Below are 16,245 nucleotides of genomic sequence, written 5' to 3'. Positions count from 1 at the left end.
GCGAGCTGGAGAAGGACTCGCAGCCCGGGACGCTCATCCACGAGGCATCGCACTTCCTGGGCTTGCACGACATCACCTACGCCACGGCCAGCTTTCGGGCCGGAGGCGGCGGCGCGGCCATCTGGACCGAGCGGCGCGTGCCCCTCTTCGAGTCCCTGCGGAAGGCGCTGCTCAACGCCAACAGCATCGAGTACGAGTTCGAGATCGTGCTGAGGCACCGGCAGCCCTACCGGGCCGGGCGCTACGCCTGCTGCGGGGAGACGGCCAGGAACTCCGTCTGCGAGAACGCCCTGCCCCACGGGGGGCTCTCCTGTGGGGCCCCCGAGAGGTGAGCGCGGCCCTAGGGTGGGCGCTGCCAGCGGCGGGGGGGGACAACGGGGTGGCGGGGTGGGAAACGCATCCTGGGCACCCCCAGCCCTGCATCCTGCCCCAACCAAGGGCCAGGTCCCTATATCTCACGGGTTTTGCTCCCCTGGGACCTTACACCCTGGGCAGGTCCTGCTGATGCCACCCCATACTCACCCCCCCGCTGTCGCCCCAGCCCCGCAGCCAGCCGGAGCACCATCGGGGACACGGTGCGGCTGTCCCTGCTGCCCGCCCGGGACGCCATGCGGAGCTGCCTGCAGGACATGCGGCGCGCGGCGGAGGCCACGGAGCGGTGCCACCGGGCAGCGGCGGTGGCCAACGTCACCGGCGGGGTGCTGGGGGTGGCGGGGGGGGCCACGGCCATGGCGGGGCTGCTGCTGGCCCCCACGGCGCTGGGCACGGCGCTGCTGCTGTCGGCCGTGGGCTTCGGCGTCTCGCTGCTCGGGAGCCTCGTCGGTGCCACCGCCACTGTCAGCGACAGCCTGGGGTGCCTGGCGAGGAAGGACGGGGCGGAGGCGCTGCTGGAGGAGTTTGGGGCGCAGGCGGAGGTGTTCACGGGCAGCCGGGAGCACGTGGAGAGGACACGGAGGCTGCTGGAGGTGCTGGGGAAGGACGAGAGCCTGGACGTCATCCTGGGGGTGTTCAGGGTGGTGACGGGGCTGGGGCGCAGCGTCCTCAACGGCAGCAGCGTGGCCAGGGCCAGCGCGGCGCTGGCTGGGGCCAGCCGTGCCGTGAGCCTCGCCGGGACGGCCGCGCAGCTCCTCCTCGGCCTCTCCTTGGCCCTGGACATCTTTTTTGTCACCAAGGACTCGGCTCACCTGTCCCGCGGCGCGCGGGCAGAGCTGGCGGGGAGCATCCGCGCGGCAGCAGGCGTGCTGGAGAGGGACTTTGGCATCATCGACGAGTTCTGCCAGAAAATAAACCTCATTCTGGAGGAGCAGGAGTGAGGCCGGGCGCGAGGAAAGGCCGAGCCTCATGCCTGGCTGCTCTGGGACGGCTGCCAGCGAGGCGATGGGATGCACCCCGGGAGCCCTCTGAGAGCGTGGTGTGTGACCCAGCACGGAGCCCAGGGCGAGCTGTTCTCACCTGCCCCTATCCTGCTCCCAGGGCCAGCCCCAAAACCAATGCCGTGGTCCCAGCAGCCCCATCCATGGGCCAGGCTGCCAATAAACCCTTCCAGAAGTGCCACAAGAAGTGTCATTTGCTCTTAGTTCACCCGAGCAGGGGGTGGTTTGGGACTTGGGTAGTGCATAGCTCTAAGTACGCCAACAGCTCTAACTCGGCATGGGTAAACAGCGAGGAGACAGCAGCTCCATCCAGACCGCCTTGCCACGACTAAGTGACAGCCCAGGGTTTCTTTTCGCAGCCAACTTCCTTTGACGCTAGTTTGCTTTACATTAGCATCGGATACTCCTCCAACGTGTGATCAAACGAGGCTCCTGGGTCTGCTCTCGGGAGAATAAATGTATCTGTAACGCACCTGCATCCGCCTCGTCCCTTCTGTCCCAGATTCGCATTTAAAGGGAATTAAGGATGTGCTCGGGGAAGATCAGAAATAGAAATATTTGGGGCGAGCTAATGGTTAGCATCCGAACTGTAACAACCATGCATTAAACACATGCGTTCCCACGCCTGGTTACGGGGAAGGGAGCGAGGACACCTGCAGAGCTGAGAGATCTTTCCTCGGGCAAGGACTGCCACACAGCCCCGGGGATTTCCAGAGGGCTTGCTGAGCACTTGTTAGATAAAAGCAAGCAGGTTTAGTTAATTTTCTGGGGGATTTCTCTTTGATATGGGAATTTCATGACCAAGTGCTGAAAGCAGCTGCCCCATAAAGTGCATTTGCTGCAGTGAGCGTGCCCGTGCTGGGGACAATGAACAACCCCACTCCCCACCCCGTGAGATGTCGGGGAGCAGATCAGGGAGCAAAAAGGGGTGGAGAGGGCAGACCCAGCAGTGCTGATTCACAACAGCTCTCAGATGGGGATTTTGGCCCAGGAGCTCCCTTGGAGCTGGTCCTGGAAGGGCAGAGCAGGGCTGGTCCACGCTGTGCACCCCCTGCACATCTCTGTGCTGCGCACGCCTGGCTGCTGCCACAAGGTGGGCTGCGGGTCCTGCGCTACACAGACAGCCCTCCCGAGGGAACAATTAAACTCCCTTATAATGCTGTTTCATGAAGGCCTGCAAGCCAGTCCTGCGGGAATTTAGGGCACCAGGGATGGCACAGCACAGCCCGAGCTCTGCACCCCTGGGTACAGCCCCAGAACGAAACAACCCCTCACCCCGCAGGGTGTGCCCGAGCCCCTCACACACTCAGCAGCAGTGCCCCAGGGAAGAACCAGGCGGAGGCAGGCGTCCATCTCTCCATTTTATTAGTGTAAACACCCCCCACCCCCTCTCCCCACTATTAAATACAATCCAGGAGCACAGAGCAGCTCCTCAGTCGCTTTCTCCTTAGGAGATGCGCAGCTGAACCGCCCCTGGAGCCCCTCAGCCCGGGGAGCACAGCAGGGGCCCGAGGGGCAGCAGGGGGGCAGCACGGCCTGGGGGCACGTCCCACGGGCAGGGACGGCTCCTGTCGGAGGGCTGCGACCTCCCTTGTCCTACGGATACTGCGAAGGCCGAGGCGGCCCGGGTCAGGGTTCCCATGGGGAGCAGCTCACGGTACACGAACACGGCAGGAGCACTCCCTGCGCCCCTGGGGGCCACAGCTCCCCCCCGCCCCAGCAGCCAGGGGCGCTCAGGCAGCTGTCTCCCTGCCAAGTGGCATACGCTAAAACCAACCTCGTTATTGCTTTTTTTGGGGGCCGGTCCCACTGTTCAGGGCTGCACGGGCACAGGGAGGCAGCCCTCCCCGCAGCACAGGGCCGACGCTCCAGTCCCTTCTGCCAGAGGGTGCCAGGAGAGCCGAATGAGCACCAGGAACAGCCCTGCACTGGGGGGGGAAAGGGGAGACGTGTGTGGGATCTGCCCCAGCCCCGGCTGGTCCCTGGCGGCAGCCACAGCCCCGCTGTGGGGTCTCAGTGTCCTGCAGCAGCCGGAGGTGGAGCAGTTCGCAGGGCAAAGCAAGGGGCAGCGCGGCTCCGCTCCTCCCCGCCGGGCCAGCGGCGAGCGAGGCAGCGGCCGGCACTGCTTGGGGTGAGGACGCGGGGGTCCCAGAGCTCAGCTCGGCTCACCCCATGCTGGCAAACCCCAGCCCTGCCCGGGCAGCATTGAGGCCGCTCTCCACAGCCGCAGCGGAAGGAGGAAGACAGATTTTGGGCAGCAGGTCAGGCGGGGCGGGCAGGCAGGCTGGGCAGGGCCAGCCCCTCCGCGCCCCGGGCTCAGGTGCTGTTCCCCTGCTCCTGCTCGAAGAGCACCATGGCGAGCTGGGAGCGGGACCCGACGCCCTCCAGGCTGCTCTGCACGCAGCGGTGGTAGATCTCCTCGCTGAGCCGCGGGTTGCAGGCCTGGTGCCGGTAGCGCTGCAGCAGGGCAGGCTCCACGGCGCGGAAGACGTGCAGGTTGGAGTACTTGATGAACATGTCGTAGATGTCCAGGGTCTCCAGGATGTCCTCGTTCTCCTGCACGTCGCCGGCCATGCGGGTGCGCGCCGCCATGTAGTCGGCGTTGTAGAAGCAGGCCTCGTGGAAGACGTCGCGGTCGAAGCGCCCCGCGTCCCGCAGCAGGTCCAGCGTGGGGGGAGGCACCTGGTTGTGGTAGGCGACGGCGGGGTTGTAGCCCTGGAAGTGGATGGGGAAGAAGACCTGCCAGTTGTTGATGGTGTTCATCCGGCAGCGGTTCAGGAAGTCGACGGTGACCTCCGTGCCCACGCCCGCCACGAAGAACAGCGTGTCCACGGGGTGCTTCTTGGAGATGATGTCCATGACCTTGATCTGGGAGGGGGCGTCCGTCTTCACGCTGATCCAGGGGATCTTCACCCCGGCGTACTTGCGCTCGTACTCGGTGATCTGCGCCTTCACGGGGGCAAAGATGTCGTTCTGGGTCACCTGCTGGGCCTCGAAGGGGTCGTAGATGAAGAGGAAGGTGAGCACGGCGTTCTCGTTGCTCTCGAAGGCGGCTGCGGCGTAGGTCTCCAGGAAGCGCGCGGCGTGGTCGCGGTCGTGCGCCGTGAGCGGCAGGATGACGTTGATGCGGCTGGCCTCCGTCACGTAGGGCATGGGGATGATCTCCACCTCGCTGAGGGGCCGCACCAGGTGCACGCGCTTGGTGACGGAGCGGCTGTGCCCCTTCTGCGTCACCACCTCCACCTGCAGGTCCAGCGTGTACTCCATGCCGCGCGTGGGGTCGAAGCGCCGGTACCCGTTCACCAGCTGCTGCTTGCGGACGTGCAGCACCGGCTGGTACTTGCGGTTCAGCTCCTCCATGGCCGTGGCCACCACGTCGGCCACGTCCGCCAGGTCCACACCCTGCAGCTCGCACTTGGGGGAGCCGTCCACGCAAGCGTAGACCTGATCCTCTGTGAAGTAGTCCCAGCGCAGGACCTCGAAGCGGGTTTTGGGCTGGAACGGGGGAGGGATGCCCACAGGCCACGTGGCGCTGTGGTCCCCGTCGGCGGACAGGCTGCTGGCGTTCTGGATTTCCAGCTGCAAGGAGAGACACAGAGGAGTTAGAGAGAAGTGTGCATAGAAGCATGCACAGCACGCCACCTTCAGCAGCAGGATCTGCACCTTGTCCCAGCCCGTGCCACCTCTACCAGCAGACCTCAGCACCCTGCCAGCTCCAGCACCCTCAATCGCCCTAGCCCCAGCACCCATCTGGGCCCAAAGCTGCTCTCTTGACACCACTGCAGCCACAGAAGCTGAGCTGATCACACCGCAGAGCAGCTGCAGGTCAGAAAGCCCTCACACTAGAGCAGAAAGCTGGGTGATGCCAGGAAGTGATGGCAGGAAGAGCCCAGATCCTCCCAACCAAGCCCCATCTCACCTGGAGCTGCTCTATCTCCAGGTACGTCCTCTCCAGCTCCACCTGGGCAAAGTACTTGTGCAGCCGGTACATCTGGACAGGATCCAGCACAGGGTGGACGGTGAAGGCGCTCTGGAAACGGTGGTCGGTCTCATGCTCGGGGTTCACATTCTTCCCCAGCTCAAAGTATTGGTAAAGCAGGCCCTGCGTCAGCACGGGGAGAGAGGTTACGGCCAACCCAGACCCACAACCCCACCCCGACACAAGCAAGCACGGCAAGCCCCAAGGAAAGCAGCACACGAGGGCTGGTCCCATGGCCCTGGGGAGTGGGCAGCACCCGTGAGACGCTGCCAGGGGGCTCTGCTCCGTGACAGCAAGGAAAGGGAGAGCGGCAGCCCGTGCCAGGCTGAGCAGGCAGGGATCAGGCTCTCAGAGCCCATCTCCGTCACAGGACCCACCTCGTGCTCCTCAGTGCAGCTGACGGCCGTGTGGTCGATGATGCAGCGCCCCAGCCACTCGTCGGGCCGGGAGCTGAGGATGTCGTTGCGGCAGGACTCCAGGTGGGGCTGCAGGCGCAGGAGGAGGCTGCGGGACAGCAGGTACCCGAAGCCCCCGTAGCAGTAGCGCCCGTCGGTGTCCCCGCCGATGAACTCCTCGGGGCGGCCCAGGTAGAGGAGGGTGTCGATGCTGAGGTGTGCGACCAGGCGGTTGATGCGGTGCGCCTCGGTGTAGGTGTCGTCCTGCACCAGGAAGAACCAGTCGAAGTCGTTGACGTAGTGCTCCAGCAGGTACCTGACGGTCTGGTACATGTTCCAGATGGGCCGCTCGTCGCCGTGGGTCACCACCGTCATGCCGTGGGGCACCTTGCGGCCCCGCGTGCCCGTGAAGTACACCAGGCGCTCCAGGCGGTGGGCCAGCGTGCGGTTCACGGCCACCGCCAGCGTGCCCAGCGTGCTCTTGGAGGTCAGCACGCCCACCAACAGCCGCTGCCGCATCCCCAGCTCCGTGCTGATGTACCGGGTCCTGCGGGAGGGACAGCACCCCTGAGCCCCCGCGGCGCCGGGCGCGAGGCTCCGACGGGGGAGCGTGGCCGCAGCCCAGCTGCTGGCACCGGGAGGGCGCAGCCGCCCCCAGCTGCCGCGCTCACAATGACTTCCAGGTTTAATTCTTCCAGCCGGCCCCGAGGCAGGAAGCGACCCCCCCCCGGCTCCCACGCTGCCTCGGCTCACACACTGGCCCCATTCAGCCCCACGGCTCCCCCCCCGTCCGCCCACCCCCCGGCGGGGACAAGGAGGCCCTTTCACCGCCCGCGCCGTGCCATCGGCGGGGTGAGGGCTGGGGACACGCCACCGCAGGGACGCGGCCCTACAAGGGCTGGGCGTCGTGCAGAGCGTGCTGCGCCCGGCCCCGCAACCTTTGCACTGCGGGGATGAGGCGCCCCAGCGGTGGTGGGCAGGGGGAGGCAGCGGGAGGCGGTCACGGGGAAAGGGTCACGGGGAAAGGGTCACGGGGAAAGGGTCACGGGAGGGGGAGAAGGGGAGAGGTTGTGAGGAGAGGTTATGGAGAAGGGGGCATGGGGAAGGGTCACAGGGAGGAGGACACGGGGAAAGGGTTATGGGCAAGGGTCACAGGGAGGAAGATACGGGGAGAAGTTATGAGGAAGGGTCACAGGAAAGGGTTACAGGCAAGGGTCACAGGGGGAGGTCATGGGGAAGGGTCATAGGAAAGGGGCCATGGGAAGACGCTATGGGGAAGCGGTCATGGGGAGGGGTTATGGAAAAGGGTCACGGGGAAACGGGCTATGGGGAAGGGTTAAGGGGAAAGAGGCCATGGGGAAAGGTTATGGGGAAGGGTCCTGGAGAAGGGTCACAGGGAAGAGGACACAGGGAGGGGTCCTGGGGCACTGCTGTAGCTCAGGTCCCCCGAGGAGCCCCCCAGCAGCCCCCAGGGGGATGACCCGAGGGCAGCAGCCCCCCGGCAGCTGCAGCTCGCCCCCAGCGCCCCCATTCCCGCCCCCTGTCCCCGTCCCCGTCCCGGTCCCGGTCCCGCCCCGCACCTGACGGCCTTCTTGGCGGCCCTGCCGGGGCTGGGCGGTCTGTACGGCACGACGCGCGGCTCCCAGCTCTCGGCGCCCAGCCCGGCGGGCACGGCGTTGGGCCTGCGGGCCGCGTTGCCGTTGTGCCTCCCGCCGTCCTGCGGGCCGCCCACGGGGCCCAGCGGCGAGCCGGCGGCGGCTGAGGAGGAGGAGGAGGAGGAGGCTGAGGCTGAGGCGGCGGCGGAGCGCGGGCGGGCGTCGGTGCGCGGCGGCGCCCCGCAGGGCTCCTCCACCCAGGTGACGCTGAGCAGGCTGAGCGTGAAGCCCAGCGACACGCCGATGGCCACCGGGCCCGCGGGGCGCAGCAGCGACAGCAGCAGGGACAGGCGCATGGCGGGGGCGGCGCGGGACGGGGACCGGGGACGGGGACCTGGGACCGGGACCGGGGCCGGGACCGGGGGGCGGCTCCCGCGGGCGCTGGCGGCGCCGCCGTCCGACGTGTCACCCCCGCGCCCCGCCCCGCCGCGTCACCGCCGCCCGCCGCCAATGGGAGGCGCCCGCCCGCAGCGCGTCACGGAGCGCGGGGAGGGGGGGGGAAGGGGATGGCGGTTGCTAGGAGACAGAGGCGGTTGCACGGCCTGCGCGGGGGGCGCGCGGAGGCACAGAGCCACACAGACACACAGGGACAGGCACAGTTAGATAGGGTGCACGGCACCCCGGGAGCCCCCAGTCCAGCCTCTGACCTAACACCGACCGGTCTGACACTAAATCGTATCACTGAGCTCTACAGCTACACGTCTTTTAAAGACCTCCAGGTTTAAAGACCAGCGCTGCACTGCACAGCCCAGCCCAATGCCTAACAAACCTTTCCATAAAAAAGTTCTTCCTAAAGTCCAACCTGAACACCCAACATCCAACCTGACCTCTAGTGTCCAAACTCACCACCTAACGTCCAACCTCACCACCTAATGTCCAACCTTACCACCTAACATCCACCTTCACCATCCAACATCCACCCTCACCACCTAATATCCACCCTCACCACCTAACAGTCCAACCTCACCATTTAATGTCCAACCTGACCACCTAATGTCCAACCTCACCACCTAATTAGAAGTTAGGAAGAACTTCTTTATCGAAAGGGTTGTTAGGCATTGGAACAGGCTGCCCACGGAAGTGGTGGAGTCACCATCCCTGGAAGTCTTCAAAAGACGTTTAGATGTAGAGCTTAGGGATATGGTTTAGTGGGGACTGCTAGCGTTAGGTTAGAGGTTGGATTCGATGATCTTGAGGTCTCTTCCAACCTAGAAATTCTGTGATAATGCCCATCCTTACCACCTAACATCCAACCTCACCACCCAACATCCACCCTGACCACCTAATGTCCAACCTGACCACCTAACGTCCAACCTCACCACCTAACGTCCACTCTCACCACCTAATGCCCAACCTCACCACCTAATGTCCAACCTGACCACCTAATGTCCACCCTCACCAGGCACACGGGACAACAGACCAACCCCACCTCACTGCAGCCTCCTTTAAGGTACCTGTGGACCACAATAAGGTCGCCCCTGAGCCTCCTCCTCTCCAGGCTGAACAACCGCATTGCCCAAGTGCAGCTCGTTTCACGGGCCTGGTTCCCCTGAATAGCAGGAGGCAGAGGCAGCCACATGGAGAGCAGCTTAACAAAGAGCACATCAAAAACACAAACAGTGGGAGCACGGCAGGGCTGGGAGATGCCAAGAGGGAAGAGATGCAGAAATGAGCAGAGATTTTCCATGGGAAACGGCCAGAAAGCAAGCGTGGTTGTAAACAGCCAGAGTTGCCTTTGTTTTCTGTACACAAGGAAGCGCAATAGAAATAGATACTTTTGATTTCCTTCCCAGATTAAAATAGCTAATATCGATTGCCTTACACGAACCCTGATAATTTTACACTTGTGATGGGAAAAGGGGAGCAGGGAGGGGTCATTCTGAAAGTGTTGCTGCTGATCTGGGCTTGCAGGTAGGGGCCAGGAGCACGAAGCCTTCACAAACAGGACTCTGAGTTAGGAAAGCTGAATGGAGACAAAGCCACAGGCACGGCAAGGCTCGTGCCAGCTGACAAGTCTTGGGGCAGCCTCCCCTGCCCTCGCAGCCTTCCAGCCGTGCTCTCCCTGCAGCTCCAGGCTCCGTCTCTCCCCACACACCAGGCAGTGGCCGAGGTAAGGGACCCAAGCACGGCCCCGAGGAGCTCTTGGGGGGAAGCAGCCCCCAGGCAGCTTTGCCGTTCCTCTGGCAGCCCCTGCAGCCCCCGCCAGCTGCAGCTCCGCGCTTTGTCTCGGGCTGGCACGGGGCTGCGGGGGGCTGCCAGGGAACGGCTGTCGCTGCCAAGAGCCTGCTCCCTGCCAGGAGGGGCCGTGCCCGGGGGTCTCAGAGCCACAGCCGGGAGATGCAAGCCCAGGGGGGTTCTGTCCCTGCAGAGCCCCGTGCTCTGCCATTTACACCCTGTGCCTGCCTCTGCCGGGCTCTTGCAGGGGCGGGCAGCCTCCGGATGTGCACCTAACCTGCTTTGTTAAACGCCCTGTGTGTCAAATTCCCCATGGCCCTGGGCCAGGCCACCTTGTACTGTGGGGCCATGTGTGCCCTGCACCTACTATGGACGTCCATAGTGTGTCTTTCCCTGCACGCCCCAGGTACCGTACCCCTGCAGTTTTCACACCCCAGCCCTGCACTGTGCCCCCTGTGCTCAGCACCGCTCTGTCCCCTTAGCACGGAGCCTAGGGCCCACAGCCTGTGCAGCCACCTCCCACCATCACAGCATCACAGGACGGGTTGGGTTGCAAGGGGCCTTAAAGACCATTCAGTTCCAACCCCCTGCCATTGGTTAGGGATGCCACCTACTAGATCAGGCTGCTCAAGGACTCATCCAACATGGCCTTGAACACCTCCAGCGATGGGGCACCTGGTGCTTCTCTGCTTCTCTTGCTCACTGCTTCTCTTGGGGCAGCCTGCCCCAGTGCCTCATCACCCCGAGTGCAGAATTCCCTCCTAGCCTCTAACCTAGACCTCTTGCCTTTTAGTGTAAGGCCACGAGGCGCACCCTGCGCAGCGCACAGAGCAGCACAAGCAGCACCACGCCGTGCACACAGCATGGCGACACTCCCCAGCACGTGTCCTGGGGCATATCCCACTACCCACCCCATCACCCACCCCATCACCCACCCCACTGCCCACCCCATTCACCCCCACGGGCCAAGCCCCGCCCCCTCCCGCAAGCCCCGCCCCCTTCCTCCAAGCCCCGCCCCCTTTCCTCCAAGCCCCGCCCCCTCTCCCCAAGCCCCGCCCCGTGACGTCAGGCGGAGCTGTCCGCTCAGCACCATGCGCGGGGCCGGGGCCCGGGGCCGAGAGCGCCGCGCACCGCGGGGCCGCCGCCGCTGCGGGGCCGGGAGCGGAGGTGCGGGGCTGGGGGGGGGGGCGGGCGGGAGGGGGGCGGCGGGGAGCGGGGACCGGGCACGGGCGGCGGCCCCCGGGCTGGGAGCGGCCCCCGGGGGGGCGGCGGCGGCGGGAGGGCGGCCCCCGGGGGGGGTGCGCTGGGCGCCGGGGCGGTGCCGGTGCCCCCGGGGGTGCCGCCGGGCGGGGCGGTGCAGCCGGGCCGGGGGCTGGCGGCGGCCCCGGGGCCGAACAAAGAGCGGGGCGGAGCGGGGCGGCGCGGGGCGGCCCGGCAGCCCTTGCGGCCCTGGCGGAGCGACGCCGCGCCCAGCACAACGGGGGGCCGGCAGCGGGGAGGGGGCGGCGGGGGGCGCGCGTGGGGACCCCCGTGGGCACCCCCGTGGGGACCCCCGGGAGCGGGGCCGGGGGGCAGCCCCCCCGCCCGTGGTGCCCGCGGCAGCCGGAGCCCGGTGCCGGGCTAAATTGGGATGGGGACGCTTTTGGGGTGCCCCCCCGTGGGGTGCCCACGCGTGGGAATTGGGGCTGGATGGGGCTGCGTGGCCCCCAGTAGGGCGGGGGGCACTGGGCTGTGTGGCACGGCCGGGGGGGAGCCGAACAGGGACAGGCGTGGGGCAGCGAGGCCCTAGCAGGGGGCTGCGGGGGGCTGGGGGCTGCACGGCGGGGGCACGGCGCTGTAGGGGCAGCGGGGGCAGCGTGGGGGCCCGTGGGGTGGCAGCAGGTGGGCGAGCGCTGCCGGCGCCAATGAGCAGGCGCTGGGCTCCCCTAGCAACACTGCCCGCGCCAATGGGCGCCGCAGCCGCTGCAGTGCTGCCTGCATCGCTGCCTGCGCCCCGACCCCCGGGGGCACGGCCACGCGTGGGTCAGGGGGCGCGGGGCTGCCTGCCCTCCTCCTGCCCCGCACCGCGCCATCGGGCGTCGCGCCCGGGCTCAGCGGTTAAAGTCCAATCCTGCTTAGCGTCCTCCCCCGGGATGGAGAGAGGGGCTTAGGCAGCCCCCCTGATCCCCCCGGGATTAGGCGCTGTGCTCAGCCCTCCCTCGCAGCCTGCTCCGGGAGGGTTTGCCCTGCCCTGCCTGGCCCGACCGTGGTTTATCCCCAAATAAAGGGGCTGGTGGAAGTGGGATCCAGTGGTGCAAGGATGGGGTGAGAGGGCAGCAAGGAAATGTGCCCGATTGCTGCCCTGGGGAGGAGGCGACATGCACAGAGAGGAACAAAGTGGAGCCTCGGGGGGATTAAAGCACAGGGCGCAAGGCTGGCGGCAGCACTGGCAGCTGGGGCTGCTGCTGGAGAGCCCGAGCCCGTGCCGGCCCCACAAAGAGATGACAGAGAGGCACTGAAGTCACCGCAGGTCCTGCGTGGGAGGGCGTCCTCGCCTCGTCGTGAGCTGCCCGTGTTCAGGGCAGGGGGGGAGACGTGGCGTAATTGCAGCCTGTGCCCTCTTCCCGGGCCCTTCCCAGTAACTTGGTGGGGTGGTTGCTGTTGTGGCCGGCCCCGAGCTGGCTGCTGTAACGTGGCACTCGGAAGGACGGAGCTGGCGCGGGGACAAGTGGTGACATTAGGCTGATCCCAAACAAACCGAGCCTGGAAGCGCGCCAGGGGAACAAAGAGATGCTGGAGCGGCCTCCAGGTGGGAGCGGGCAGACAGCAGGCTTAATTGGGCTTAGGCTGGAGCTGGATCAGTCTTTGCGAGGGATTATGACCCCTCCGTCTGTGGAGGCACTGCGGGGGCCCCCGGGTCCTCCTGCTCAGTGTCCTGGCACGGCTGTGGGCAGCGTGGCTGTGGTGTGCCCACGCTGGGGGAAGCCCTGGGGCTATGTGGGAGCGGTGCGTGGGGTCGTGGGGAAGGGGCAGCAGCTCCCCGTGGGCCCCCGCAGGTCGGCGTGGGAGGGCTGGGTCTGGTGCGGGGACCTGCTGTTCTCTGAGGACGCTAGGAGCTGGAGCGGGGATGAAAAATAGCCAGAAATATGATTAGGGGATTGGTGAAAATGCCTTAGAGTACAAGCGTTAAGAGCTCAATCTGTTTGGCCTATAAAAATAGAAGATTGAGGGGTGACTTAATTACTGAGCATAATTACTTCGCAGGCAGAAAATACCAGGTAGTAAAAGTCTCTCTCATCTAGCAGGGAGAGGACACGCGGGAGCCGGGGGCAGGAAATGGGAGCTGCGGGCGGGTTACGAGGCGCAGCACGCGAGCCACAAAGCTCCCCGGGGACGGGCACGGCCTCCCGGGGACGCAGCATCCTTGCAGCCACCTTCTGGGCGATGGCCAGCTCCTGCTCGGCGCCAGGGCGGCAGCACGGCCCCGCTGCTGTTCCCAGCTCCCTTTCTCCCCAGCCCAGTGAGCGCTTGCCAGCGGTGCCCACATCCCCTTTCTCCCCCTCTCTCTCTCCAGCTGGAGCCGGTGCCAGGGCGCAGCGTTGCCCGCAAGCCATGGGGCAGGAGCGGAGGTTTTGACGCCATCCCCAAGAGTTCCCAGAGCCATGACTGCAACCGTGCAGACGCTGCGCTTCAAGCTGCTGCCGCCGCACGACACGGGCCAGGAGTGGGCGCACAGCTGCCAGCAGGAGATCGAGCGTCGCTACCAGGTGGTGCCCTCGGTGGTGTGCGCCATGTGCTGCCTCTTCGGCATCATCTACTGCTTCTTCGGTGAGCCGCCGGGGCGAGCAGAGAGCGGGGCGAGGGGCGGAAAGGCGATATTTGCCCTCGTGGTCCCCGTGGAGGCGGTGGGGCGCGGGGCTGGCCGTGGCCCCGCTGACGGTGGGGGTCTCTCCGCAGGGTACCGCTGCTTCAAGGCCGTCATGTTCCTGACGGGGCTGATGTTCGGCTCCATCATCATCTTCATGCTGTGCTACAAGGAGCGGGTGCTGGACACGCAGCTGAGCGTGGAGGCGTCGGTGGGCATCGGGCTGGGCATCGGGGTGCTGTGCGGGCTGGTCACCATGCTGGTGCGCAGCGTCGGCCTCTTCATGGTGGGGCTGCTGCTGGGGCTGCTGCTGGCGGTGGCCACGCTGGTGGTGATGGAGCAGTTCTACCACCCGCCCACCGTCTGGATCCCCATCGCGCTGCTGCTGGGCGTGGGGATGCTCTTCGCCGTGCTCACCCTGCAGTGGCAGCGCTTCTTCACCACCCTCTCCACCGCCGTCTTCGGCAGCGCCATCATGACCGTCACCGTCGACTACTTCATCGAGCTCTTCCTCCTGGTGCAGTACATCTACGAGCGCATCAAGGTGGCCCCCGCGCGCCCCGTGTGCTGGTACAGCTGGGTCATCCTGGGCGTCTGGCCGCTGCTCACCACGCTGGGCGTCCTGGTCCAGTGGAAGGTCACGGCCGAGGGCTACTCTCACACTGAAGGTGCGCAGGGGACGGGGCGGGGAGTAAAAACGGCGACGGGGAGGGGCTGGACGCGGTGTTTTGGGATGCAGCGCTGACCGCCCCCCTTGCCCCGCAGTGATCATCAGCCGGCAGCAGCGCCGCGTGCAGCTGATGCGCATCAAGCAGCGGGAGGACCGAAAGGAGAAGAAGAAGAAGCGGCGGCCCCACCACCCGCCGCCACACCAGCACAAGGCACACCCGCCCGAGCCCGCCTACCGCCGCAAGCCCAACCCCGTGCGCCGCTTCGATGGGGACGTGCTCTCCCCAGTGAGTCCCGCGCCCAGGGTAGAGATCTCCCCGGGCCTCGGCCGCCCCTTCCTTCTCCACGCGGGTGGGCTGGGGCGCAAGGGGAGAGGTGCCCAAGGGCCAGCAGCGTGTGCTGGGCTGGGGGCGCTGGGTTTGGGGGCTGGCAGAGCTTGGGGTGGGCTGGGGTGGCGCGGGATGGAGCGGGCCGGGAGCAGAGCCCCCTGACCTTCTCTTCTGCCCCCTCTCCCACGCAGAGCTACATCCAGAGTTTCCGGGAGCGGCAGACGGGCCCGTCCCTCACCAGCCTGATGGCCAGCTCCCACGCCGTGGTGGACCTGGACTATGACTGCAGCTCCACCGTGCCCCTCACCACGGGCTCCGGCCCCGCTGTGCGGGTATAAGCCAACCCGGTGACCTCGAGCGACACCAGCACCCCAGCCCGCTCCCGCAGACCCCAGGGACACGCGGGGCTGCTCCTTCGGCCTCGGGCGGCCGTGTGCGGCCCCGGGGTAGTGGAGGCTGCGGACGGAGACCCTTGTCGGGGCAGCGTGGGACTTGGCTAGGCGAGCCCAGGATGCCCGCGGGTCCAGCGGTGCTGGGGACACCCTTGGGCAGGGACTGAGCCCAAGGACTGGGGACACGAGCACCCGCGGACTCGTGGGGCGCGGTGCGAGCGGCTCTGCTGCGCCTTTCTCCATGGCCCAGGCTCGTCCTGCACCCTCACACCTCCCTCCCCATACTCGAGCCCCCCGTCCCCCAGAGCAGCTCCCCGTGCCTGTTCCCTCCCCGTCGTGCCCCCACAGCAACTCCCCAAGTGCCTGTGCCCCGCGTCTCTGTCTCAGAGAGCGCCTCTCCGAGCCCTCGCCCCGAGTGACCCCCGAGCATGTGCGCCCCATCCCACCCCAGCCCCAAGAGCAGCCCCCGGGCAGCGCTCCCCAAAACCTGCCTCCTTAGGGCCCCCCTGCCCTAGCCACCCTTCCTGCCCCCAGAGCAGCTTTGCCTGCCCCTCCTCGCTTTTCCTGGGCTGGACCAGGGCAGTCCTGGGGCAGCAGCTGCCTGGGCCCAGCGGTCCCCGTGGGGATGGTGCCGTGGGGTGGAGGCACCGGGCAGCAGGCAGCACCCATCCGGCATGAACTGCGCTGGTGGGGCACCACGTACATCTCCCTCAAAGGTTTTGGTGGGAGACAGGACGAGGGATGCAGCTTTTGGGTGAGGCCGGGCTGCCTCAGGGACCCCCACAGCACCAGAGGCCATCGTGGTGCTGCTGGCGACTGGATTTTGTAGCGGCTGGGGGGGCCTGGGGGCAGCACCTCTGCGGGGCAGGGCAGGAGCCCCTGCCCAGAGCGCTGCTGCGGACAGAGGCTCCTGCCTTGTACATACTTCTCTTGCTGTGATTTGTATTAATTTATTACGGAGTGAGCCAGGACTTCCCCGCAGGCAGGACGGCAGTGGGACCAGAGCAGGGTGCCCCCCCCACCCCGGGGTGCTGTCTCATCCCCGGCTGCTGCCCCAGGAGCTGCATGTTTCTGCCACACCGTGTCCGCAGCGCCGCGCCGCCGTCCCCCTTCCCAGCCTCTTTTGTAAATGTGCCAAACGCTGCTGAGGCCACGGCCGCACAGTAAAGAGCCTTTCGGAGCCGGCGTGCCACGGTGGGGGCTGCGCCGGGGGGCAGGGGGGAGAGGGACCCCGAGGCCTGTGCCCCGTGGGGACCTGCTACCTGGCTGTGCTGGTCTGGGACCCAGCGCTGGGGAGGAAGAAGCCACGTCAGGAAAAAAAAGGCTGTTTAATGCAGAGCCATGGGGCCGGAGCAGGATGGAGATGGTCTCCCTGTGTCTGTGCCTCCCGGGGGAAATGCGACCCTGTCTCCCAGCACTGCCATCTGTCCGCCC

General features: G+C 66.4%; 2 protein-coding genes across 2 annotated transcripts; one reads left to right on the top strand and one right to left on the bottom strand.

Annotated features, from left to right (window-relative positions):
* Window positions 1-2,721: 2,721 nt before the first annotated feature.
* On the bottom strand, window positions 2,722-7,698 carry CHPF (chondroitin polymerizing factor). The gene is made up of 4 exons (XM_032190625.1): window positions 7,328-7,698; window positions 5,730-6,294; window positions 5,293-5,475; window positions 2,722-4,952 (listed from the first exon to the last, which is right to left on the bottom strand). Exons 1-4 carry the CDS (start codon window positions 7,696-7,698, stop codon window positions 3,690-3,692), a joined length of 2,382 nt encoding a protein of 793 aa, XP_032046516.1. The 3' UTR covers window positions 2,722-3,689.
* A 3,031-nt stretch (window positions 7,699-10,729) lies between these two features.
* On the top strand, window positions 10,730-15,957 carry TMEM198 (transmembrane protein 198). Its single transcript, XM_032189578.1, has 5 exons — window positions 10,730-10,744; window positions 13,131-13,384; window positions 13,514-14,089; window positions 14,187-14,377; window positions 14,611-15,957. Exons 2-5 carry the CDS (start codon window positions 13,219-13,221, stop codon window positions 14,755-14,757), a joined length of 1,080 nt encoding a protein of 359 aa, XP_032045469.1. The 5' UTR covers window positions 10,730-10,744; window positions 13,131-13,218; the 3' UTR covers window positions 14,758-15,957.
* Window positions 15,958-16,245: the final 288 nt, after the last annotated feature.

Source organism: Aythya fuligula, chromosome 6 (genome assembly GCF_009819795.1).
Source record: "Aythya fuligula isolate bAytFul2 chromosome 6, bAytFul2.pri, whole genome shotgun sequence".
NCBI classification, from domain to species: domain Eukaryota; kingdom Metazoa; phylum Chordata; class Aves; order Anseriformes; family Anatidae; genus Aythya; species Aythya fuligula.
This window is presented reverse-complemented; position numbering and strand designations above follow the sequence as displayed.

Excerpts from the sequence above, each read along its gene's own strand:
- CHPF (XM_032190625.1), bottom strand. The coding sequence starts at position 7,698 with ATGCGCCTGTCCCTGCTGCTGTCGCTGCTGCGCCCCGCGGGCCCGGTG. Across the intron at positions 6,295-7,327 it reads GCCGCCAAGAAGGCCGTCAG|GACCCGGTACATCAGCACGG; the intron begins GTGCGGGGCGGG and ends TCCCTCCCGCAG. Across the intron at positions 4,953-5,292 it reads TGGAGATAGAGCAGCTCCAG|CTGGAAATCCAGAACGCCAG; the intron begins GTGAGATGGGGC and ends CTCTCCTTGCAG.
- TMEM198 (XM_032189578.1), top strand. The coding sequence starts at position 13,219 with ATGACTGCAACCGTGCAGACGCTGCGCTTCAAGCTGCTGCCGCCGCAC. Across the intron at positions 14,090-14,186 it reads GGGCTACTCTCACACTGAAG|TGATCATCAGCCGGCAGCAG; the intron begins GTGCGCAGGGGA and ends CTTGCCCCGCAG. Across the intron at positions 14,378-14,610 it reads ATGGGGACGTGCTCTCCCCA|AGCTACATCCAGAGTTTCCG; the intron begins GTGAGTCCCGCG and ends TCTCCCACGCAG.